Source organism: Sycon ciliatum, chromosome 1, assembly GCF_964019385.1.
Source record: "Sycon ciliatum chromosome 1, ocSycCili1.1, whole genome shotgun sequence".
Classification (NCBI taxonomy): domain Eukaryota; kingdom Metazoa; phylum Porifera; class Calcarea; order Leucosolenida; family Sycettidae; genus Sycon; species Sycon ciliatum.
This window is the reverse complement of record NC_088643.1, coordinates 24,333,313-24,359,735: the sequence shown is the minus strand read 5'-3', so window position 1 is coordinate 24,359,735 and position 26,423 is coordinate 24,333,313. Positions and strand designations below refer to the sequence as shown.

General features: G+C 49.5%; 1 protein-coding gene across 1 annotated transcript in view; it reads left to right on the top strand.

Annotated features, from left to right (window-relative positions):
• Window positions 1–26,423, top strand: part of LOC135819557 (uncharacterized) — a 35,765-nt gene that overhangs the window by 3,978 nt on the left and 5,364 nt on the right. The window contains exons 3-11 of the mRNA XM_065332789.1: window positions 3,996–4,181; window positions 4,671–4,842; window positions 14,136–14,333; window positions 15,004–15,472; window positions 15,692–16,037; window positions 16,708–16,861; window positions 17,511–17,620; window positions 17,808–18,284; window positions 19,062–19,211. Coding sequence (XP_065188861.1) covers window positions 3,996–4,181; window positions 4,671–4,842; window positions 14,136–14,333; window positions 15,004–15,472; window positions 15,692–16,037; window positions 16,708–16,861; window positions 17,511–17,620; window positions 17,808–18,284; window positions 19,062–19,211 — 2,262 coding nt within the window. The remainder of the gene's footprint in view (window positions 1–3,995; window positions 4,182–4,670; window positions 4,843–14,135; window positions 14,334–15,003; window positions 15,473–15,691; window positions 16,038–16,707; window positions 16,862–17,510; window positions 17,621–17,807; window positions 18,285–19,061; window positions 19,212–26,423) is intronic.

The following is a 26,423-nucleotide window of genomic DNA, read 5'->3' as shown; positions in this document are numbered from 1 at the left end:
CGCCTAGCCCTACAGTGCACTAAGTATCATGTGATCTATCATGTGATGCATTGGGTGGGACATCATGTGACTGTCATTTCATCTGTAATGTGATGTCATGTGGTACCATGTGATCCATCATGTGATGCATTGGGTGAGACATCATGTGACTGCCATTTCATCTGTAATGTGATGTCATGTGGTACCATGTGATCTATCATGTGATGCATTGGGTGAGACATCATGTGACTGCCATTTCATCTGTAATGTGATGTCATGTGGTACCATGTGATCTATCATGTGATGCATTGGGTGAGACATCATGTGACTGCCATTTCATCTGTAATGTGATGTCATGTGGTACCATGTGATCTATCATGTGGTACATCATGTGAATGCTATAAAATTATCATCTGCAATGTTACATCATTGTGATATCAGGTGGTGTATCATCTGACTGCCATTTGACCTGCCATGTGATCAAGTAGTAGGCCGAAGCGACTGAGTCTCGCGTCGTTATGGAATTTTGTGTCCTCAACTTCTCCTTGTGTGGACGTGGCATTTAGAGTGGAGCAACGCTGGCACGGAGGCCGCCCACATCCCGTGAGACAAGACTGCCACAGGTTCGGGTCAATGACGGACCAGGAATAGCGGTGAGGGAGGGATGCCTTGGCCATACGGAATTTGCGGTCGTAGGACAGCCAGACGTCGTTGTGGAACCGGACGTTGGCATCGACAATGATGGCCTGATACGCCCAGAGATCACCAGCCAGCTGTGGTGAGGCGTCGGCCAGCACCCCGGAGTATGTGGTGAACGCTTCCACCCATGTGGCAAGATCGTAGATGTGTCGTTTGGCGGGTTGCCGGTGGGAAGATTTGGGAACGAGCTGCACAGATCGGCCCGCGCCCACGTCGAGTTGCATCACATCATGATCCCCCTCAAAACCCAGGGATTCAGGCAGCAAATCGCTTAATTCTGTGAACTCACCTCGCACAATCCAGTCTCGAAGGCGAAGCGGCACCACCGGGAGGTCTCCAGATGATGGCCACTGTTGTGGCGGGTGGCTGGCAGCCGGTACTGATACTGGTAAAACCGGCGCTGTAGTGGCGATAGATCCGGCAGCACAAAGCGAGGCTCCGCTGAGCGTCGGAACATGAGAGAGTCCCGAGTTTACGCCAGTTCCTGGGCCGGCGAGTTGGGCCGCGCCAGCCTGCTCCAGCAGGGTAACCTTGTCGGCCGGAGGCTGAATAGCAACAGCCACGGCGGCGGAGATCTGGCTCGCCAGTGTGGGCTGGGGTGGTTGGCAGTGGCGTGCACCGAGTCTTGAAAGGGGGGTTTCTAGAGTTGGTAATTTTTTTTCTAGAGACCCACTGTATAATATTGGTGCACATGCGCATCCCGCGGACATCCCGTCGAAGATAACGGCGAGGGCTAGGGAGGAGGGAGGGGGGGGGACTCAAGATTAGGGGTGCAGGGCACCAATGAACACTGGTGCTGATGAGATGCGGGGCTCGTCCGACTGCTTTCACCAGGATCATGCCGGCACAAATGCGTCTGAGAGGGAACCAGGTACAGGGGTAGAAAGGACAGAAATAAGAGTAATGAGGAATGGAGGGAGGGGACGATGTTGCATGGAAATGTTGGTACATGTTTAACCGGTAATACTAATACAAGTAATAGGATAAAACGGGTTACCTTTTACATACCAGCACTTCAAAAAGCATTTGCAAAGAGGGTGCAAAAGTCAATGTACTCGTATACATGTTTGTCATATTGAACACGTAAAAGTATTAGTTTGATAGGCCTAGCCGCCCAGGCTACACTACAGTCTATAAGTATAACACTATATCTATGGTACTTCACTAGTCCACACCAGGCATGTTTGTTTCATCAAAACACTGCTTACATTCGACGGATCTTTCTTTCTGTTCTTATGACGAAGTTTTCAGCATGTATTGGCAATGTTCCACATGATTTCAATAAAGAGTTATGGGCCTTGCTTCGATGGAAGCTCGCGGAAGAAAAGCGAAGCCCCGCGTCCTTGAGTCGCGGCCGGAGCAGCGCTTCGTTCTGAAGCAGCGCAAGTGGATCATGGACGCACATATTTACGTCTGCCAGTCGACAACGTTTTTGGCGAACATCTCTGCTGCGCACATGAGCGAGAAACGAAAGGCTGTGGAGATCTTGATTTGAGTCAACAGTTTGGAAGGAGATTATCGTCAATCATATCCTTGAACTGACTTGCATCGCGCGTGCTTGACTCAAATTTCGAGACAGAACGGATTTCTTGAACGTCATCGCCAATCCAGGAGCGAACCAGAGCTAGAGATCGATCTCTCTGTCGCTACTCTCCACTGAAGAAAGAGAGAATAATGTATTTTGAACTGCATGCAAAGCAACTCTCTCTCACTTAGAAATAAGGACATAGTCACTGTACTGTAAACTGCCCGTCGATCGACGCGTATGCAGGATAACCAATCCAGTAGGCACGCTTTTCCTTTGGCAAGATTGCCCGAAAAAAGGTGGTTTCCAGACACCAAAAAACTCATACGGTGCACGCGCCTGGTTGGCCGGCCGGCATTGAAGATGGACGCACTTGGCTAGGTACAACAGGAGCACGAGGAGCACGAGGCGGCGCGAGGTTCTGGGCCGGGGCTCCGGCCTGGTTGGTGCCAGACGGGGTACCACCTGTCCAGTAGCAGAGGAGGATGTTGCTCTAGCGTAGGGGCTAGAAGATGACCTGCCGGACCTGCGCAACATCCCTTGCCTCAGCGTGGGAACATTTGAGAAAATTTGAGTAATTGAACCACTCCGCGGATACTGTACTCAGAGTTCCAGTCCGCCCAGGGACTGGACACCACAACTAGGCAACAAGAGACCAAAACGACGATGTCACCTTGTACAAGGAAGTCTGAACAGAACTGAAGAACTCCGGAGTTTGAAAACACGGAGCAAGAGTCATGCGAGCCAATGCAACTAACAAAGAGAGACAGGCACGAAGGTGTACATATGCAAAGCGAGCTGCTGAGAGAGTTTGCGCATGCGCACAACGGCGCATCCGTGAGCTGGCGCGAACACGCGCGTGATAGACATCAGCATACAGTGAAAACATTACGTCACCGCGTTAATGCAAGTTTTGCGTAGCTAAAGTATGTTAACGCGGTGACGTAATGTTTTCACTGTATGCTGATGTCTATCACGCGCGTGTTCGCGCCAGCTCACGGATGCGCCGTTGTGCGCATGCGCAAACTCTCCCAGCAGCTCGCTTTGCATACGTACACCCTTCAGCAGCCTTCGTGCCTGGCTCTCTTTGTTAGTTGCATTGGCTCGCATGACTCTTGCTCCGTGTTTTCACCCACCCACCCACACCGACTTCATTGTGTTACAATTCTCATTCTGTAGCACCCCGTTTATACTACTAACCTCATTCGTCTTCCAAACTCACTCTGCTAAACAAAAACAAGCAGGGATTGGGCACTGAACTCTCAGTAGCTGGCAGCATTCTCTCTACTCTCCCGAATCACTCTATTCGGTTACTGCCCTTGGCAGGTCAGCCGCCATTTCGGTCTCACTCTCGGTCCCCGCCTCTGTCGGGTCGGCCGCCTCCATGGTTACACACTGCCAGCTCCTTCGCCCAGTTACCCTGTGGTGCCAACCAACTACTGCTGTGTCTGTGTGTGGGTCGTGTATGCCTCCGCGTACGGAGCATGCGTTAACATACTTTAGCTACGCAAAACTTGCATTGGTGACAGGGTAGCTCCGAAACATGGCAGTTTTGAAGTCAATTCAACCTCAGAATATGCACCATGCCCCTAGCAACTGCATACTCACATCGGAAACTGGTTCAAACTTCACACAAACGAGGGTTTCAGAACTTTTTGGACTCAAAATCTCTAACAAGTAATCTAATGTCACCATTCTCTTGTATAATCTCTTCGGTGATGGAAAACTACAGCTGATTTTCAAATGTAACTGCTTATATCCTGCAAACACTTCAATACTGTCCATGTTGCAGGTGGCAAACCTCACAATGGAACGGAACTACGCAACGAAGTATGGCGCAGTGGCGTACGCAGATGCAGCAAGCTCCACTCTCACCATTGGTAACGCACTGTATACCAGGCGGGACGATGGGGAACATGCAATCAGCTGCCCGTTCCTCCTGCCGCTAAAGTTCTGGCACAGGACCCAGCAGTTTGGGGTAAGATTGGTGACTGTAGACCAGCAGGTTTCCTATTTGTGCAACAATATATGTGCTGTCTGTTGTGCTGTCTGATGTGCTGTCCGATGAAGTGTTTTTTTCACACGAAACTCGGAGTAACAGCGGAAAGAGACTTGTTTGATTCATTGCTGTGTAATATTTGTGCAACACTCTATGTGGGCTAACAAGCCTAACATATTTTGATAGCACACATATCTGTTATGAGATTTATCCACGAGTGGAAGAAGAGACCCCTCACCTGGCCGAGATAAGGACTGTTTTAGTCCGGTATAACAATGACAGTTCTAGGAGACAATGACCTGTGGAACTACCAGGAATCTTGCCTTGCTTGTTGAAATCATTCCATGACTGGCATCCACTCTCTTGGGTGCTGTGAGAAGTGGCCATTACTTTCAGACATGTTTTATGAAGGGAGAGCCTCTTGCAGTTGAATCTCTGCCACACTGATGGCTGTCCTTTTCTGCTCAGCAATTCTTCTTCAGCAATGGTGCCGGGTGGGATAAGCCAACAGGCACGATCTTCATGGCAAGTCTCTCGTCATGCTTTTCCGACTATACTACACTCTTCCCATCGCTCTTCGATGTTCAAGACCCGCGCTTCTGCATGCCATATGCACCAGCGTCGTGGGAGATGGTGCGAGGTGAGTGAGTGAGTGAGTGCCTCTTATCTCAGTACCCGTGGCATGTGCACATGCTCTGCTGCATATGCATTCATGCAGTACTTGCACAGGCTCTGCTGGATGTATTATAGTACTGGAGCAGAACTCAGTGACCTGTGACGCTTTTGAAAATCATGCCTACCCTCTAACAGGGCTGTATTACCCGGTCCGGCCCGCTGTCAGGCCATGGCTCGACCTTATTCTGAAAAAAATTGACCCAACGATTGAACCAAGTTCATGCAAAACAGGGTTCCAGTTTTGTCATTAATAATTTTCATTTTCGGCCAAGAATCCTATTTGGCCGGACCGCCTTAAATCTTGCGGTCCTACAGCCCCACGGCCCTGCTTAAGTATATGCGTATAGGAGATGGTGTGTTCACATGTAGCTTAGATACGAGTGTATTCTTCGATTGCAATGCCTGGAGAAGAAGACAAAGATACAAGCAAATGTGTCAGCGGGGCAAAAGAAAGACGATGTTTGTATCAATACAAATCTTCAGCTATAATGAAAATGATTTATGCATGGTGTGACGTCAGTACTATAGTGGTGTGACGTCAGTACTATAGTAGTAGTAGTAGTAGTAGAATTTATTATTTTTTTAGGGAACTCCCAACAGGCGTTGCCTTTTTACTGGGAACCTTAGGAATGACTTGGTGCTTGTGACAAATGCAGAAAGGGGCTTAGCTTGATGACATCCAGGTGGAAGCATGTTCCATCTGTCTACTGCCAAAAATAAAATAGCATTCAGGCCGTAACGAGACGTAGCTCTGGGAAGGTTCAGAGCGGCTGAAGCTTGACCGCGGCTAGCAGCATTTGTGCGGCATGATGCAGAGCGGGGGGGGGGGGGGGGGGGAGGGTAAATAAAGTGCTTAAAAGAGGACTGATGCAACGAGATAGACACCTAAAAACAAACACAAACAGCTTCAAGTTTACACGGCGAGAGAAAGTATACAGGTTATATTTGGTGAGAATGAAATCGATAGAAGTATACTGATCATGGCCAAACACTCGCCTTAGGCACCTATTGCTGGTTGACTCAAGTTTGTCTCGGAGTTTAGCAGACAAGCAGTGAACATAAGATGTGATGGCATAGTCCAAGGTACTCTGGACAATTGTCAGGTAAAACATGCGGCGGCCGGTCATGGAGACATCGCGCCGCCCGTGGCGGAATGAGGCAACCTTGCACTGTGCCTTTGCGCACACACGCTCCACCTGCTGCTCGAAGCTGAGCGACGAGTCCAATAGGAGGCCAAGGTACAGAACATGGCTGGACTCGGGATTACGGTGCCTTTGCAGGTGATGCTGGGGATCACGTCCAGGTGCGCAGCAGGTCGTCTGAGCAGCAGTAGCTGAGACTTTTTGGGATTCAGCACCAGTCCCCGTTCACTGAGGAAGTCCTCCAGATTCAAGAGATCTGTCTGCAGCATTCTGAGCACGGTTGAAGCATTGCGAGAGAAGTTGCGACCAATGACGTAGAACGCGATGTCGTCCGCAAACAGGAAAGCATGGCAATGTTGAAATTTCTGAGGGGTACGGCGGATATAAATGCAGAAAAATAAGGGACCTAACACAGAGCCTTGTGGTACACCACGTGAGCAGGGCTCTGTACTGCCTCGGGCATCGCCGACAACGACTTGCTAGGTTCTCCCAGTAAGGTAGTCTGCAAACCAACGCAATGCCACACCTCCGGCGACAACTGAAGCCAGTTCCTGCACGAGCTTGCTATGCTGAACGCGGTCAAAGGCCTTGCTCATGTCCACAAACATGGCTCCACACAGCTGCTTCTTGTCCAAGGCCAACTGCCAGCCGTTTATTGCATACGCCAAAAGGTCTTCACAGCTGTGATTGCGTATGTAAGCAAACTGCTCCTCCGGTAGTGCACCGAGTTCCGGATGATTGTCGAAGAATGCTACAAGTTGTCGGTGTACTACCTTCTCAAGCACTTTGGATATCACTGGCAAAAGTGACACTGGTCGGTAGTTGGAGCCGATAGTTGCGTCGCCGGCTTTGTAGAGTGGGCACACGTCTGCATGCTTAAAACTACTTGGAACTTGGCCTGTATGCACAGACGTATTGATGATAGCGGTGAGTGGGCCAGCGATGTCTGTGCGGCATCCTTTGAGGAGACATGGTGGTATTTCATCGGAACCTTGTGCTTTGTGGCTGTTCAATGACTTCAAGACATCTTCAACATACTCTACTGTGACTGGCGTAAACTCGTCGAGAGTGGGAATGTCGACTGGCGGGCTGGGTAGAACAAGTTCAGACGGTCTGGCAGGATCACAAACTATGGTTGCAAATGTGGCTGTCAGGCTGGATATACTGTAAGACATAATATATAAGGAGGAAGCAAATCTAACGTTTTAACGGATGACATTTCTTCATTATAATAAGATCCGTTGAGGCCGTACTGCTTCATATATGCTGTGTGTGGATATGGCAGAATACTGCAAGATCGTTAACATATCTTCTCGTTAACCTATGAATTTTGGACAATCGTTAAATTTGCGACTCGTTATCATAACATGTCTTACAGTAGTCACCTCAGGTAAGGATTTGACTTTTTCTCGTCCTGCAAGCTTGTTCAGGATTTGCCACTGGGGTTGCGTTTGCGGGTGTTGAAGGCCTTCACGCAGTATTCTGTTTTGAGTTTCTTATTCAAGAGGGTTCCATCGCGCCGTGCTGCCCGGTACTGCTGGAGGAGGGGGCCGTCGGTTGGGTTCCTTCGTAGTTTCCTGTGCAAGTTTATTCGAAGCTGAAGAAGCTTTTTCAAGTGTGGCGTAACCCATGGTTGCTGACGAGGCCTGCCAAATCCAGACACCTTGAGCTGAGTGATCGGGGCATTTCTGTCCAGAACATGTCTCAAACACTTGGAAAAGTGCTTCACTTGACCGTCCAGGCTGGTGGGCGACTCCCAAGTTCTGAAACTTTCACTGATTTCCCGGCCACATTGGTCGAAATCCATAGAATGGGGTGCAGGTTTCCGAATCAGCCTGTGAGTGTGCGCAGGAATGGGCTCAAGGCCTTGATAGGCACATTGGACAATGACGAGATCATGATCACTAACACCGCTCATTGAGACTACTTCCGCCTTGACTACAAGGGGGCCGTCGGTAACCAGAGCAAGATCTAGGCAAGTGCGTGCTAAACGAGTAGGTTCAGTGATAACATTTCTGAGGTGATGCTACGCACAGACACACTGTAGATGGCGATATCCTGGAGTCGTTGGCTGGAGGACATCAGTATTGAAGTCGCCTAGGATTAATGCATTCGGAGTTTGAAGGGCTAAATCAAGTTCAGAGCTCAACTGGTCCCAGAAATCTTCTGTGGCAGATGGCGGGCGATACAAGGTGGACACACTAATGTCTGTTGCACGTGGCTTGGTAGCAAGACGGATACGGACATTTAATATCTCTACAGTGGATCCTGTAGATCGTTGGATTACGGTTCCAGCAATGTAATAATGAACATAAATGCAGACACCGCCACCATGTGTAGTGCCATCACAGCGGAAAACGTTAAAGTTAGGTATGTTAAGGCGAGCATCGCTAACAGTGGAGTCCAGGTGAGACTCGGTAATGCATAGGACATGAACTTTATGGTCAGACAATAGTTGTTGATTTTCATGAGTTTTGTTTCTGAGGCTGCATATGTTTATGTGTGCTACTACAAGTGGGTCATGGGCAGAGTATTTAAGGAGACATGCAGAGTGGATATTACTTGGGGTTTTACTTCTTACTTGATTGGGAGCTCCCAGAGGATCCTATCCTTGCATACTGCTCTGACCTGGGGCCATCAAGAGTTGCGTGATCTTCTCTTCTGTAATGGGCTTGCCATCCACTAGGATTTTATCACGGGGAAGGAAACACTTCACACCCTGTGAACGGAGCTGCTTGTACTTCAGCAGGAGACTTCGGCGGGCCTCTCGCTGTTCCATGGTTATATTGTGGTTCACGTAAACTGGGTTCGTACCATGCTTCAAGCCAAAGTGCGCATCCATCAATTTGGCCTTGGTGGTGGCTGTCATCTTGGCGCGGATCAGCCTTGGTCGATCACCTCCTGGTCGTCCGAGGCGGTCTGCTGCAGTGAAGGCTGATGGATCTATGTCCGGAACAAGTGATGCCAGCACATCCACTAGCGTCTCCTCAGTGTGCTCCTCTGTGCCTGAAATAGTGACATTGTCCGGTATTTGCAGTTGCATGCACTCTTCCTCAACCACTTGGCGTATGGTGGACCCGATGGCATGGGACACGTGGCTAGACACCGCAGAATGAGTACAGGTACTCATATCCTCTGTCAGGGGTTGTACGGTGCTGGCCAGTTCCGTCTTTTCGCGCTCCAACTCGTTCACTCTAGCCTTGAGATCCTTCACCTCTTTGCTCAAATTGTCAACATTGCATATCAATACTGCCAGTCTCTCGTCCAAAAGTTCCGACATACACACCTTAAAATCAGCGAGTATATCTGGGGCCACAGCTAGTGGTGTGATGTCAGTACTATAGTGGTGTGACGTAAGAAGCATATCGGTGAGTGTGCATTACACGCACACACACACACACACACACACACACACACACACCTTTGACCTTTGACGCCCATCGCCGGAGGCGATGATAGCAATGCTACGGCAGAAGCCATAGCAACTTGTGCTGGGATTACACCATTCAACAGCTTGCAAGGCTGAAGAATTGACCGTCACTATTCAGCCTGGTCTACACCATACAGCTATGTGGAGTGACATTTTCTGGCCAGTGAATCCCTATTTTTGGTCTTTTTCATTTTTTTTCCCCGCACACACATCACACCACATACTCCGGCATGCACTGGCTGTTGGTAACCACCCAGGAGAATGAAAGAAAAGTCAGGAAGAGTCTGAGAAAGAGAAGAAAGACGTGTGTGACCATAATCGTCGGGAATCGAACCCGCAATCTATCGATTAGAAATCGCTGCACATACCACTGCACCATATGGGACACACACACACACACACACACACACACACACACACACACACACACACACTCACTAACAAAATAGGCCACATGGGTCTCCCCGAGAAAGAGGAGAGAGACTCAAAAGGAATCTTGGAAAGATGACTCAATTATTGGCTATTGAACCGCCCAACGGCCGACACCCCTGAAACCCCCAAACTATGGGTGGACTTGGAAATTGCACCACTTATGGGCTCACCACACCTCAGTATGTGGGTGAGGACAAGGTCCAAAAAAAGGATTGACGGCATCAGGGTATCCGTCCCGGGATCCAACTGCAGTTTCCCTGCCCCAGTGAAGGTAATCATGTGTGTGACTTGCTACTAGTGTGGGTGGCCAAATCAGAGTGGATGTGATATAAGCTTCACTAGCACCATTGATTACACAAGAGTTAATCTAGCCAGAAGCCGTCCATGGTTAACAGGTATGTATACTTCAAACAGAAAGTATATGAACCCTGAAACCAACAAAGGTGGCAGGTACAACATTACACCTTCAAGCAGCCGAGCCTGTTGGCAACAGACCCAGCACTAGCTGGCATAAGTGCACCCACCAACCGAACTAGCTGACACACACACACACACACGTCACGTCAGAATCAGTCCTTTTGGCATGCTGTATGGCACCACACACCAGTGTACATGGCACCAAGGAACAAGACTGGCCATAAGGTGTGAACCTGCAAGGAAACCAACTATCCAGTACAATAAACAACTACAGTCAACTTCGCTAATAACGACTGCGGATATAACGACAATTCGCGAATAACGACCGAATTTCCATGCCCAGAGCAAAGTCCCATCTAACTGTATACATTTAACTTCGGATATAACGACTATCTGAATAACGACAATTCGCGTATAGCGACATGCTTTTAGTGCCCCGAGGTCATATTCACTGCTTGAATGTTTTGTTTTTTCACGGCTGAGCGTAGCGAAAGAGTGCAAAAAACGTATTTTTCACTCACAAATATTTTCGTGCATTTGCTCTTGTTCTGCGCAACTCCGTTGAACCTGCCATCGTGGTCTTTGCTTTTCCTCGTGGTAGTTGAAGTTGCCCGCCCACCCACCCTGGTTTCATGGGAGTCGTCCGCTGTTCTTCTTGACAATCTATGCCTATGTGTGTGGCTTATGATTATGACATACACCGGTTATTACATACCATTTCTTGCTATCTCTATTCTTGGGTCTGACTGGCAGCGGTGCAGGAATTAATGAAATAGAAAGGTTTTTTGGCCGAAAGGCGTGTTTTTCCTCTAGCCCGGTTGAGCGGTCGCGGCTAGGAATGTAGGGAGTCATTGTTTTTCAGGCGCTCCCCTGCTGCCCAGTCACCCATGCTCACCACTGACCATGCTGTTTCACTTGATTTCACGGCCTTTTCTCCCGCTTGCTGGCGGTTCTTTGATGGATTTAGATGTTTTTCGGCTATTTATCTATTATGTGGCTGCGAGTGTGGTTTTTTGCTTCTACTCATTTCTGGAAAACCACCACGGTGGTGAGTGTGATTGCTCTGGTAGACCACTACCCCATGTACTGAACAGTCGCTTTGTGAGTGAAAAAACGACTTTCTGGGCTTTTGACAGCTATTTCAAGTACCTGTCAGTCAAGTACATGTACAGGTACCTGTCATGCAGAAGTACCAGAACCTATGGCTATGGTGATGGATATAAAGGCACACATGCAAGAAATTGCAGCCAAGGGGGGGGGGGGCTTTTTCTTCCTTTTTTATGTTGGTTTCAAAAAGTCTTTCAGCGACTGGACTGTTTTCACCGCCGACAGCTCAGAAACCTGGTGGGAGTGCGATATCCAGACAGAATTACGAATGATGATTTGATGATCTGTATTCCAGATGTGGCTCGCAGCCACTGTCGGAGCTTGTTGCCAAGCGACGCCGTAGCCTCACTGGCCATGTGCTGAGGAGGATGAGTGAGCAGTCACCCCCTTGCCTTGCGATGTCCTGCTATTTTCAAGTGGGGGTCACGTGGACGAAGGGGCCGTCCCGCGGCTACTCTCCCTACCACCATCATGAAGGACCTGGCAGGGCACGACACTCCTTTGAAGAATGCCAGCGACCTAGAAGGAGCACGAGCATTTGCTGCAGACAAGTCGAAATGGAGATCAGACATTGTTTATGGATGAGTTTTTTGTTGACTGGAGACAGAAGCGGACTTGGCTTAATTTCAGTGTATTCTCATGCATTGTTCTTTGGCCTTTGTACGCGTGCTGTGGTATTATTACATGTATTTCAAAATTGTTGGATTTACCAGCACACCTACATGTAATACATGTATATGTATACAATGTACATGACTGTAGTTGTACATGATTGTACAGTCGTCCCTCTCTAATCCGGCACCTTTTGCTACGGCGTTTTCTGCTGGATTAACGAGGGTGCTGGATTAAGAAATCCTGTCCTCTGACCCGGCCCTACCCAATTGCATGCATGTATCATACGTCAAAACGCAGGGTTTTTCCGTGTCGACCCAAGTATTTGGTGCACGGCTTTATATTCTCAACTGTTCTCCAGGAATATACACAGTGATAAAGTGATAAAGTAAAACAGAGAACATGTTCACATGTACTCTTGCACACACACGCACACACACACACCTGAAAATTGGCAGGACACTACTCCTTGCTAAAATAAGAAAGTATGGTTGACTGCTTAGCCGTTGTCTCCTGGACAACATTGACCCTCTTGAGAAGGCCACGCAAGCAGTCGACATCATGCAGGTCGAACATTATAGTTGTAGAACGTCAGTACAATCGGTCAGTGTCGTGCAATGTTATCGCATGAGCTGATTGTTTAGTAACTGGTGGTGTTAGTGGACAGTATAGCGTAACTTGTAGTTCCTTGGTCTTTCTCTTTGTATAAATTGAGTTAGGGTTCGGAAAAGACCTAACAACCAACCGAACTGAACTCTCCCACGCGAGGTCGAGTACAGTTGTCAACTGAACTGAACTCTGAAGTGGCCCCGCGCGCGCGGCACTGACCAGACTGGCCTAGCCTGGCCTGGCAAGGAGTGCACCTTTACGACTGCCGGATTAGGAAATCAAACTACGTGCAGTTTGAGTGATTCGTTTCAAAACGTCACTGCCGGAGGCGGAATTCAAGTGCCGGATTAAGATGTAGGAATTGAACGAAAAAAATCGGTTTCGTCAGAAAGTGCGCCGGTTGGCAAGGGTTCCGGATAAACAAGTGCCGGATTAGAGAGGGACGACTGTAGTTGTACATGATTGTACAGTAATCATCATACATGTACATGTCTCTGGCCCTGTAGTGTAGATGGCTCAAAAAGGCATATCTTTCAATTGATTTCCCTTGCATATTGCATTTTTAGTTCCTTTCAACTGCAATATGAAAATAAAGTACACATTGACAAAGAGCAAGAAAAGAGCTTGATTTTGATATGCATGTCATACTATACAAAATGTGGGTTCACATACATTCAAATGGGACTTCGGTTATAAGGACACTTCGCGAATAAGGACACTTTTCTGATGCCCCGCCGAATGTCGTTATTGGCGAAGTTGACTGTAGCCAGTACAATAAACAACTAGCCAGTAGCTATGATGACAGACAGTACTGGGCCTGGTGACCTCTGCATAATTGAATCACGTTGAAAAGTTTGCAGAACCAGGACTACAGGGCAGATCTAGGGGGGGGGGGAGGGGGTCCCGGGGTTCCAGGGAAACCCCCTAAATTTCACAAATGTACTACTGGAAACCATGTGCTTGTGCATGTACGTGTACGTGTATATGTATATGTATCAGCTATTCAGTCTTGGCTAAACTGGAGCCCCTTGTAGAGATCTACGGATCCGCCCCTGGACTATGTCCAGACACTGCCTGATGAAGGAAAGCTCTCAGCTAAGATAGTTCATGTACAATGAAGAGGCGAGGCCCCCTCCCGAGAGAAAGCTTGGGGAATTGGGCCAAAATGGATCATATCTTATTGCTTAAAAATCATGAGATTAAATCATTATTATCGGCTCACCATCCTAGTTGTATAAATTACTACTACTGTTTCCCAAGTCTATGGAAATCTTGCCAGGCCAAGAGCTTCTGATAAATCATTTCAAAGACGTCCCTGAAATGGCAATAGACACGAAAAATACTGTTGTTCTTCTAGGGATTGAATTCTGTCCTTCGTACAGGACCAATACCAGTAGAAAACTATCACTACAGGTCAAGAGTATTGCCTAGCTTGGTTCTTTTATTGTGAGGATCTCGATACAGCATGGGAATCCAGCAATGCCGCATACTGTTCTTGTGACCCCGCAGATGATGCTAAGTGTGACGAGGACTACTGTGAGGTGCGTAAACTCTTCTCCTCGACTGGACCGTGCTTGGAAGGCTGTGCCACTCCTCGACTTGGACGGAGATTGTCCTGTCGTCCGAGAAGTCTCTCCGTCTCTCCCTCTACTTCGCCTTGGCCACCTCATACTGCCGGCCGCTCGTATTTGTTTCTGGATCCTTTAGGTAAGGAGACACATTGCAAATGTAACCGAGAATCAAGCACTCTTTGGCGTAAATCATTTGCGGGATAAACATTGAAAAGGATAAAGTGTAGAGAAAAGGACCTGTAACCTACATGTACATTACTACTTATGACTCTTTACATGTTATTACTACTATTGGCCTAACATCCGAGTTTTTTTGTTTGATAAAGTGCAGCCACATGATTCATAAGTTGAGGGAATGGAAAGGGAAAAGTCTGAAGAAAAAATCGACTGTCCCCACCAGGAATCGAACCAGGGACCTTTGCTTGAGGCCAGCGATGCTCCGACCACTGAGCTATGGTGTAGCTGTCATCCCAGAAGAGACCGCTGGACACCTTTTCTTCAGACTTCGATAGCCACATGTCTTAGTGGATATCGGACCCTTGAACTGGGAGAGGCAACTGACAACTGCAGCACATGCATCCACAATACCCAGCAGCAAATCGTTGCAAAGAAAACAGCAATGGTTTGTGGGGGATTGTTCTCAGTCTTTCTTCTAACATTGTCCGTTTTAGTTAGCAACCGGTTACCCAATGTCAGGTTAGCAGAGACATGTGCATGCAATCCATCTTCGGGGGGGGGGGGGGGGGCACTTATCTGTTGCTACTTAGAAGTTCGAATATTTTTTCTCTCTCCCTCGTGCTCTGCAGCCAAGAATGGCAATGGAAAGGAAAGGTGCCTACCTGGTCCACAGGGGAACCACAGAGTTCAGCTCAAGTGCAACCTTCCTAACAGGGGAAGTACCGGAAAGCATAGCAGTGGCGAACGGCATTCACCAGAGGCACACTACGAGATGTTTTTCAAGGCAAGGGACAAGCGCAGTGGAGTCTGCCAACTCCCACCCAATGTATCATGCAGCTCACCCACCGCCTACACACAGCAGCCACACCAGCTGTGCTTCAGCAACATCCAGAAGCTTTTCGTCATGAACATGCAGTCGAAACCGTACGGAATAGCTGGCCAGGGGTATCAGCCGCCGTTCTCGACTCGACCGGCCTGGCTCGTCTTCAAAGAAGCCAGGACGTCGTGCTACAAAATGGTTGGCGACAATGTCTGGTACTTCTACGACACATGCAGGAGGAGTGATATCCTGCAGCAAAGTTTGACTCACTCTGACAGGTAACCTGAATGGTTTTGCATCAAATTTCTACGGATTTACTAAGATGGAGTACTAAAGTGCAAAATGTATGGATAAGCCAGTCCAAAACCAAAATTTCGAGTTTGAAGTGGGTTTTTGACTTTTGAGCCTTGCCAAATTCAAGCGTTCAAGGGTGAAGCGGCGCCATTGTATCTGAATAAACGGTATGGGTATGTTGTGCTTTGATGCTTACTCGACAGCTTTCATCTTCCGCTGAAAACCGACTGTACGCTGTTCGACCTGGCCAGGCAGTACAGCGACTACAGGCACCAACTGCCCGGGGTGCTGCCAGGCTATGTCTACGTACTGGTACCCTGGTCATCACTGATCCTATGCTGGGACAACTACATAGCAGCGGCCCATACACCTGCAAACACTACCAGCTGCCAGCTGGATGCCGGCAAGAGCTTTGCAGGGACGACGACGACGACGACGGAGAGCATCAGTGACATGACCTTGCACCCAGCGCCCGGTGAACAGTTTTCACTTCAAGTTGACGCTCTGGATGAAATGTTCAACGTCTACTCAGCACCACTGTCGATAGAGGTGAGCCTAGTGTGACGTGGCTGTTCTGCAGGCTGCACATATACATTCAGATACACAATCACATACACCAGTATAATGTCATGTAGGCTACTACTCTATGAGTCAATGTAGTAATGTACTCAGAAAGCTCCCTGCCCTATGACTATGGTATCACTGGTAAACACTGGCTGGTATTGCTACCCAATGCAGCCCTGTCCATGTCTGCCAGCTAGCATGCCTGCATAAAGATAGAATAGTCATCATGACTGGTATTGGCCACACCGTGTCACGCAGCAGCAGTTAACCAATGAATCTAACAACTTGTCAATGCAAACCCCAATATAAGCAAAGAAGAAGAAGACAAATCAGTTTCCGCTGCACAGAGTGCACCTACGATGCAGTGATTTTTAAAGCAGTGCATCCGTTTGGATGCCTGACAGCAGTGCATTCGTTTGGATGCCTGACAGCAGTGCATTCGTTTGGATGCCTGACAGCAGTGCATCCGTTTGGATGCCTGACAGCAGTGCATTCGTTTGGATGCCTGACAGCAGTGCATTCGTTTGGATGCCTGACAGCAGTGCATTCGTTTGGATGCCTGACAGCAGTGCATTCGTTTGGATGCCTGACAGCAGTGCATTCGTTTGGATGCCTGACCACCATGCCGCCGAATCATGTTGACTGATTTCACAAGGTCGAAGCAGACAACGATGACGTGCTTCTTGGACGTGGAACATTCATTGTCAAGTCTCGTCAGACAGAGCTCTTCACATCAGATGACTCCATACGTCGCCTGTCGCTGTATGGAACACCCAACTCTACTGGAGCGCTAGTAATCCGGGTGCAAGGTCAGTCGACTCGGTACCATGTAGTCACGTTTGGCATGCGTCGTACACAAGCCTCCTTCCCAAGTATAACTAAATGCCCTGGTCCATGGACAGAGTTGGTCATTCTGATTTTTCCTCTTCCGTAGGAATGCCATCACCTTTGAAAGGCTCGAGGTGCTGGCACTCCTAAAACAGTGGGGTGAATAGCCATCAGACCCACCACAAAGAGGTCAAAGACCAACAATCTCATCCACTGCCTCCATGTTATCCTCCATGTTATCCTCGTGTCAGTCCCTGGATTTCCACTTTACTCTGGTTCGTAGTGCAGATGGAAAATCTACCCGCTTCCAAGCATTATCTGAACCCAGTACCATCTGCTTTTTCATTATCAATGATGGTCTCAGACAATCCCAGTATGCCTCCCTGCTTTCTGTCCCAAACATGCCATAGAAACAATGCAACGGGAAATTTTGAGTTTGGGAGATTGGTGCCAAATGCCTGGTAGTTTCCGCGATGCTGGCTTGAAGGTACGGTTCTAAAATATCTTTGTGTGTGTGTGTGTTTGTGTGTTTGTGTGTTTGTGTGTTTGTGTGTTTGTGTGTGTGTGTGTGTGTGTGTGTGTGTGTGTGTGTGTGTGTGTGTGTGTGTGTGTGTGTGTGTGCGTGTGCAGGAGATCTTACATTCAGTGAGGTTCATGGTGGAAAGTTGGAGCTGCGTATACCATTCCGCCTGCGCAGCTGCCACTTGGGATTTCAGCCAGTGAAGTCTAACCCAGAGCAGGTCAGTATACATACTCCGTGCAGCATGCTAATTTAGTAACCATTTTAAACGCAATGCTGCACGCTGGCTCGGATACGGCATCATATGCTATGATGGCGGTCGCATTCCACTCTGGTAACCCTGGTAAACCCGGTAACCCCGGTAACCCTGCATGTATGTATACCTTGCTCTTGTGCTTTGCTGCCAGGCGAGGGAGCTTCTGGAGGGATTTAGACGTGCATCATGCAAGAACATGCGACATTATGTGTGGCGTATCAAGCAGGAGCTCAGTTGTACATGCAGTAACTCCACACTGAAGCAGTGTGTTACGCGCTGCGATTATGGCAAGAGGGTGTTCATCAACTCCCAGTGCTGGGCCGGCCATCAGACGAAGTTTACCCCGCCGAGCTTTGTTCAGAGCGTAATGCAGCCTCAAATCATCAAGCCATGGTTTTCGATCCGTCGGCAAGATTTCCTGGGCTCCGAATACATGCATGACCCCATTGGCAGGCTTGACGGTGTTCACAAGTTTGCTGCCGTGCCCTGTTACACTGGGACGTGTTCTTACCATGATGGCGTTGATTGGCTGCTCGGGCAGGACAACCCATGTGCTACATGGTCACACACCGGTGGACCACTCTGCACAGGCTGCCTGCACGGCTTCGAGTACAACATGGCCGGACGGGTAAGCACGAGGTAGTTGACAATGCACCACCCCTCCCCCCCCTCCCCCTCCCTTCACACACCCACACACACTTGAACCGCCCAATAGCCACCACTTAGAAACATAGACGTACACAAAATAGCTACAACAGGACTAATGAAATGTTTGGTGAAAAACTGATGATCCTGCATGGTATAGGTGGGGGGGGGGGGGGGGGATCTGCATGGTATGGTGGTGGTGGTGGGGGGGGGGGGGTCTGCATGGTATGGTGGTGGTGGGGGGGGGTCTGCATGGTATGGTGGTGGGGGGGGGGGTCTGCATGGTATGGTGGGGGGGGGGGGAGGGGTCTGCATGGTATGGTGGGGGGAGGAGAGGGGAGGGGGTCTGCATAGTATGGTGTGTGTGTGGGGGGGGGGGGGGATCTGCATGGTATGGTGGGGGGGGGGGGGGAGGGGAGGGGTCTGCATGGTATGGTGGGGGGAGGGGAGGGGGAGGGGGTCTGCATAGTATGGTGTGTGGGGGGGGGGGGGATCAGCATGGTATGGTATGCACACGGGTACCGTATTTTCCGGAGTGTAAGCCGCACCCCAATTTTTCTGTTACGAAATACAGACGTCTACCCTGTTTATCACCGAGCATAGTAGCAAAAGCCTAACCGACTTTTTGGGCTGAATTAGTAGTGCCTAAAGTGCTGCTTATACTCCGGACAATATCATATCCGCTTCTTCAGTGTGTTCAGGTTGAGTCTGTACTGCATAATTGCTCTGTGCTCTCTGATGTCTGTTGGTGCCGCTGCAGACCTGTGTGAGCAGTCAAGGACATGCAAGAGTGTCATTGGCAGTCTACTTCGCTCTGCTATTCCTGCTATGCCTACTGGTGTTCATCATCGTGCTCTTGCTGAATGTAGGAGTCCTGCCCTCTCTTGACAGCTGGCTATTTTTTGCCCAGGTACAGTTAATCTATATGGCCCAGAATCTGCGAAAACCAGGCTTAGGGTGAAATTTCACAAAATGACTTTTTCCCATTTTCAGCTTCTACTGGGCATGGGAGGTCAGGAAACAAAATATTACAGGTGTGGGTCGACTCATAGTGGTATTAAAAGTATCTCAAACACACCAGGGTATTGTGTTAAAAAATCCAAAAAAAAACACAAAATTGTTATCACAGGAAAGAAATGAAGAGAGATGCACCAGACTGAAGGAAGAGACATGGATGATTTTTGTTTAGGTGACATGACAACGTCAGGCGAAATAGCACGTCATAGTACATTTGAGATCAGCGGGAAGAAGATGACGACGTCCACTAATTTAGTATCTGTGCACACGAATCTGCTGTGTGTGTGACTCTGTGTGTCAGCTATGATATCATCTTCTGTGGTTCCATGCCTCGCATGTACGTCTGAACCATCCTGCAAAGTTTGAATGACGTAGGTTGAGCGATCGCTCCGCGAAACATACTTTTTGAAATTCTCTCCATAGTATATCTTCCACCATTGAAATTTTGAATTTCTTCAAAAAAAGTGCTGAGATGGGTGGCTTGCAACCTCGATATGGCTTGTTCCAGGCATGGTTTGGAGCCATCTTCTGTTGAAGTAGTGGCGGGGAACTACCCTGCAACTGCTACAACAAAAAATGATTCGATCTGAGAAAGGGTGAGACCGCGAATCTCGGTTGAATATTGAGTATTTCAAGCCTTTTCACGACGAAGATGGAGTTCTTTTTGGAGATGGACGTCGCGGCAAGGGACATGGTGTCCGACTTCTGGCGTCTGGTGAAGCCAGGGATCATTTGTGCAGTCAGGTCGGCAGCCTAACCGTCGGTAAGCTTGTGTTTGGATCCCGTTCTGCTCGATGTGGTAGATCACAAACAATTTGATATCGCACAAATTGATCTCAGCATCGTGCGTACGGTATTTTATATTCAGAAAATCCCAAAGTGTCTGTGTGTGGCCGTCCTATGCCACGAGAAACTCCAATCAGGCTCCTATGTCCTCTGCCTTCATGATTGAATGTCCACTTCGTTTGAACAACGAACACAACAATCGAGGACGGCTTTGCAATGAAAAATACAGCTATACTGGAGCTGAAAAAACGGAGAAAAAACGTGCTCAGGATGAGACTCGAGTACACGCATACTCTCCCCGCAGGTGAAACGCAATTTTTTGTGAAAAATGCGTGACGCCGACTGACCAGTAATTTCGCCAGACGGGTAGGCATGTGGGGGCAGGCTTGTTTTGGCCCCTTGGTGCTGCAGGCTTTAGTGGCCATGCACAGTTCTGCATGAATTTTGTTTGCTCCTCACTCAGCACATTCTGGGGCTGAATACATGTACTGGCATGCTCTGGCGCTACACACCACAAGGAAACCCGACTCCAGTTGAGATGGCACCTTTTGAAGGGTGAATCTAGTACAACTGTTCAGAAACAAGCAAGAACACAGCCTTTCAAACTGTTCCACTGTTCATAGTAAGCGCATAGTGCGTTGGCGTGCTGCAGTATCTGCTTGGTGCTGACCAGCAAGTGAAATATCGGCACGCTGTACAATCCCTTGCAGCTAGCTGTCCAGCGAGGAAAGTCTCGAGTGGGGGCCTCTCGATCTGCTCGCTCATTCGCCTGGCCTTCAGTAGCACTTCATCGCCAAGGACTTCAATTCAAAACAGTTTTCACACTGCGCTTCAAGCCTTTTTCCTCATGAACTAACGTGTTACTTGCTGGAAACGTATGAGCTCTGCTGCGCGTGTTCCCTTTGCGTGAGGCCCAGAAACAGCTAGTATCTCCGTACTTCGATTGGCTGGATCGATGTCGTCCAGGTTCTCCTCACTATCGCCATCACGACTCTAACTGGAGACGATTTCTTCACCTTAGCATCCCCCCACCTCACAACAGAGCAACCGAGTTTTGCATTAAGCTGGGAGTGCCGATTCGAGCAACTGGTATAATGGCTCGCAGCTGAGCCAGCAAATGACTCCGCTTGGAGCAGGCGAATGACTCCGCATGGAGCCGGCAAATGACTCCGCATGGAGCCGGCAAATGACTCCGCATGGAGCCGGCGAATGACTCCTCATGGAGCCGGCAAATGACTCCGCATGGAGCCGGCGAATGACTCTGCATGGAGCCGGCGAATGACTCCGCATTGAGCCGGCAATTGACTCCGCATGGAGCCAGCGAATGACTCCGCATGGAGCCGCCGAATTACTCCGCATGGAGCTGCCAATTACTCCGCATGGAGCCGCCGAATGACTCCGCATGGAGCCGCCAATGCCTCCGCATGGAGCCGCCAATGACTCTGAATAGAGCCGCCAAATGCTAGATATATAGAGATGCATAACCAGTTGAGAGCATAATTATATTCTCATGGACTATACAGATACCGTCATGTGTGCGCCAGAAACATGAGTTGAGCTAGTGGGTGGGAGGGTGGGAAGGAAATTGTTTCGGGAACGCCTGTTCCGCAAGTTGCACGCTCGAAAGTCCAAACAGCAATGACATGAAAGAGACATTGTACAGGATATTGAAGGGCGCGTGCCCACGTGACTCGCGCATGCGTGCAGGTTGGGCCAGCTCGCTGGGCTGGCTGCTAACTCGCGTTAGCATGCTAACGCTCATTTAGCATCCCCCCACCTCACAACAGAGCAACCGAGTTTTGCATTAAGCTGGGAGTGCCGATTCGAGCAACTGGTATAATGGCTCGCAGCTGAGCCAGCAAATGACTCCGCTTGGAGCAGGCGAATGACTCCGCATGGAGCCGGCAAATGACTCCGCATGGAGCCGGCAAATGACTCCGCATGGAGCCGGCAAATGACTCCGCATGGAGCAGGCGAATGACTCCGCATGGAGCCGGCAAATGACTCCGCATGGAGCCGGCGAATGACTCTGCATGGAGCCGGCGAATGACTCCGCATGGAGCCGGCAATTGACTCCGCATGGAGCCAGCGAATGACTCCGCATGGAGCCGCTGAATTACTCCGCATGGAGCTGCCAATTACTCCGCATGGAGCCGCCGAATGACTCCGCATGGAGCCGCCAATGCCTCCGCATGGAGCCGCCAATGACTCTGAATAGAGCCGCCAAATGCTAGATATATAGAGATGCATAACCAGTTGAGAGCATATATTCCATAAATCGGCACTCCCAGAGCGGATCACAAAGTGCAGCTACCTGTGATATTTGTAAGCAGTGCAAGCTCGGTAACGATTGACTAACAGGAACTCGATATCATGGGCTGAGGCCATTGCCACAGCCACCCATGCTTTGGCTGCTGGTGGCCTCTGAATGTTACTCGGGCAGACATGGCTTTCCACCTTCCCGCCTCTCTGAATATCGAGTCCGGCAGCTGATTCGAAACGAGTGGCCGGTGTATGACGCCAGGCCATAGCCACAACTGATGAGCAAGATTTTCGCAGTTGCTGCAAAGCCGATCGATTGGCATCTGCTGCTGGTGCCGCTAGCTTTTCCAGGTACTGCCACAATTGCAAACCACTCTTTGCGATTGGCTGGTCTGCTTGATTGACTGTCCATTGCCCTATCCCCGGTTGCAATTGTTTGCGCACCAGCCAAGTGCACCACTTGCATCAGTGAATAGCAGCAAGTTGGGGGACGGCGTCCACTTAGGATGTAGGAAGAAGGACCGGCCGTTCTCCTATTCCAGGAGCTCAGGCCATCAGCGAAGGTATTTGAGGCACTCTTCGGAGAGCTTGATCAGGTAATACGGCTGCCGGTACCAGTTGGCAAGTGACCACAATCTGCAATGCGCGTCCTGGGACTATCACTCTTGTAGCAAACGAGAGCTTTCCCAGAAGATACTCGAGTTGACATTGGGTAGTTGAAGCTGTGTTGAGAGTGGCCCGTAGGAGGTCGTGAAGCTTGGCAAGTTCGTCCTTCGGCAGACTGATGTGAGCGTGCGGGTGTCCAGGATGACGCCGATAAACGTCAGGACGTGGGCTGGACCCTCCACTTTTGCTGACGCCAGAGAAACACCGAGGTATGTAAACGCACGGCGCCGAGTAGCGAGTTGCTGGCGAGCTCACACAGGTCCAGAGCATACATCGAGGAAGCACTTTTGCTGACGCCAGAGAAACACCGAGGTATGTAAACGCACGGCGCCGAGTAGCGAGTTGCTGGCAAGCTAACACAAGTCCAGAGCATGCATGGAGACAGAAACGTTAGTCGAGGTATTTCCCGTAATGGGAAGATGCCAATAACGTCAGGACTTGAGCTGGACCCTCCACTTTTGCTGGGGCCAGAGAAACACCGAGGTATGTAAACGCTCGGAGCAGAATAGCGAGTTGCTGGCGAGGTAACACAAGTCCAGAGCATGCATTGAGGAAGTAACATTAATTGAGGTATTCCCCGTAATGCAACAGGCGTGGGAGTGCGAACTGCCCGCACACAATCCATTCACTGGCGGATGCGACAGAGTTCCATATAGCTGGCCTGGAGCGTAGTACAGTCTGAAAGGCAGGACGCTCTCATAACAGTATTGATCCTGCTACCAGCGGTTCAACAAGGGCCACTCCTCCGGGCAGACGGGAATTCGGCAGAATGCACTTTTAACATTGAGCTTAGCAAGATACAGCGGGGCGAGCAATTGTCTAATCATGTTTGCAGCATTGTCATCTTGACATTGTGGAGAGACACGGTCTGCTGGAATGTAATCGTTGACACTTAGACCCTCCAGGCTTTACAAAGGGTGTGTCGTGTGTAACTTCCCGTTCGTCTAGGAACCGCATCTACGCCGGAACAGCACAGAGGCGAGAAAGGGGGTGAAGAACACGGGCCAGCTGTTTCAAGCCTGCTGCAAGAAACGGATCGGCCAGCTGTTTCAAGCCTGCTGCAAGAAACGGATCGTTGCGCAGAAATATAATCTGGGTTAGCATGTGACCGTGTTAAATTCAATGGATCCCAGTTAGTTGAGTGGTTGCCGATGAAACCTACCACAACCCCACAATTACGACCATGTGCAACATACCTCCGGAGCATAGGATCAGGATGTGAGTCCAGTAATTTTGAGAAGTGAGAAACTGAGTGCTTGCACAGTTACTGATGAGGCCTTACACTTTGCTCTGGGATGCTCCTGTCGGCACTGGAGGTAGCACTGCCTGATCTGACGCGTGCAAGCGCCGTACTCGTAGTAGCGGCATACGGTTGCGGTACGTGATGCGGATCTGTACTGGTGAGTAGGACGAAATGCGCACGGAAATGCTGGCGAGTGCACTGAGCTGCACTGCTGGCAGGCGGGTCGTGCTGTTCCAGTACACCGCGAGGCGCAGTTGCCACAAGTTGATATTGATAACCTGGCTTTGGAGATTTATTTTATTTTCCATTGCTATCAGGTTCGGCTTAATTCCCTCTGTGCTACGCTGATGAGTCCACAAAGGACGAAACAGTTGTCCGCAGATTGAGTATTGATAACGTCCAGTTTCTAGGTGGCAAAAACTGGCGATTGGCCGCGACGATCGTGGCCAAATACGTCCACAGGCACTCGTGAAACGCGGTGAGGAACAGTGGAACACAGACCATTCATGAACACTGTCCAGGTCTCAACTCAAGTGCTACCGTCACGCAGCCTACGAAGCGCAGTTCTGGGTTCGGATTCAAATAAATGCTAGTGCGCCAGAAGAGCAACATATGAGGGGCTACGGAGTTGGAACGTCGCCGGAGCTGGACTGACTGCAACTGTATCGGGCAGCAGGAAATCGAAGTCCACGAACTCGCCTCTCTGGACGCGATCGAGAAGGGCCCGTATAGGACAGTCAGGTTCACCTGCTGTTGGTGCTGCATGCGCATATGGCGGTCGTCACTGCACCGGGCTCCCAGTAGGGTCCGGCCTGCTGGCGGCGAGCGGCGATACGGATCCCAGTAGAGCGAGGAGAAGCTGGGTGGCGTTGGTGACGGCAGTGGACAACTCCCGTTGTTACTTCCAACAGAAAATCAAAGTCCACGAACTCGCCTCTCTGGATACGAATTACGATCGTCAGGCTCGCGCCTGCTGTTGCAGTGGTGGTCTGCGTGGCGGCCGTCGCTGCGTTCGCAGTAGGCGGGCGGCGGAGCCAGGTAGAGCGAGGCGATCCGGAGAGGTTGGACGCCGGTTGGTGACGACGACATTGTTTCAAGGCACAAACAAGGGTCGCTGAGATCGCGTGGAGGTATTTCATTTCAGGAAACCTGATGATGGCGCAAGCTAAAAAACCACAGTCGACGTTCCACTGTAGACGACGACATTGTTTCAGGCACCAACAGGCACCAACAGGCGTCATTGAAGTCTGAATTGAAACGTAGAGATACGAGAATGCAAGCTTGAAAGTCTAACGAAAGGAAATTGTTTCGGGAACACCTGTTCCGCAAGTTGCACGCTCGAAAGTCCAAACAGCAATGACATGAAAGAGACATTGTACAGGATATTGAAGGGCGCGTGCCCACGTGACTCGCGCATGCGTGCAGGTTGGGCCAGCTCGCTGGGCTGGCTGCTAACTCGCGTTAGCATGCTAACGCTCATATTTTCCGCAAGCAGCAGCTAGCGCAGAAATTTCGCATCCCTGAGTGTAGGAGATGGAATCTGTACGATCAGCTCAAAAACTCTTCGTCGTGACTAGATGAGTAGCAGGGAATATTCTACCGGAAGCCCTTTGACTTCCCTGACTGCTGAAACCCTTCCTGCCATGACTGCCACTTCGTCAAACAAGCGAGATTCTCTTTGGTTCCACTTCACTGCACTCGATCGTCCACGCGACACAACCTTTTTACAAAACATCAATTTTCTCAAAAAAATGATTTTCACCCTAAGCCTGGTTTTCGCAGATTCTGGGCCATATGTGATAATTTATCATCGGCATCACAGCATATCTAGATAGAAGAAATCGTTTCAGACTTTCCCAGTGTAAATAGTTGGGTGTATCTTAAAATGCTAGACTCTTGCATGAAAACGTACACATATACACACACACACACACCGTTTGACCATTTAACCATTTTGACGCCCATCGCCGGAGGCGATGATAGCAATGCTACATCAGAAGCCATAGCAACTTGTGCTGGGATTGCACCATTCAACAGCTTGCAAGGCTGAAGAATCGACGGCCACTAGTTAGCCTGGTCTACACCACACAGCTATGAAGTGGCTTTTTCTGGCCAGTGAATCCCTATGTTTTTGGTCTTTTTCATTAT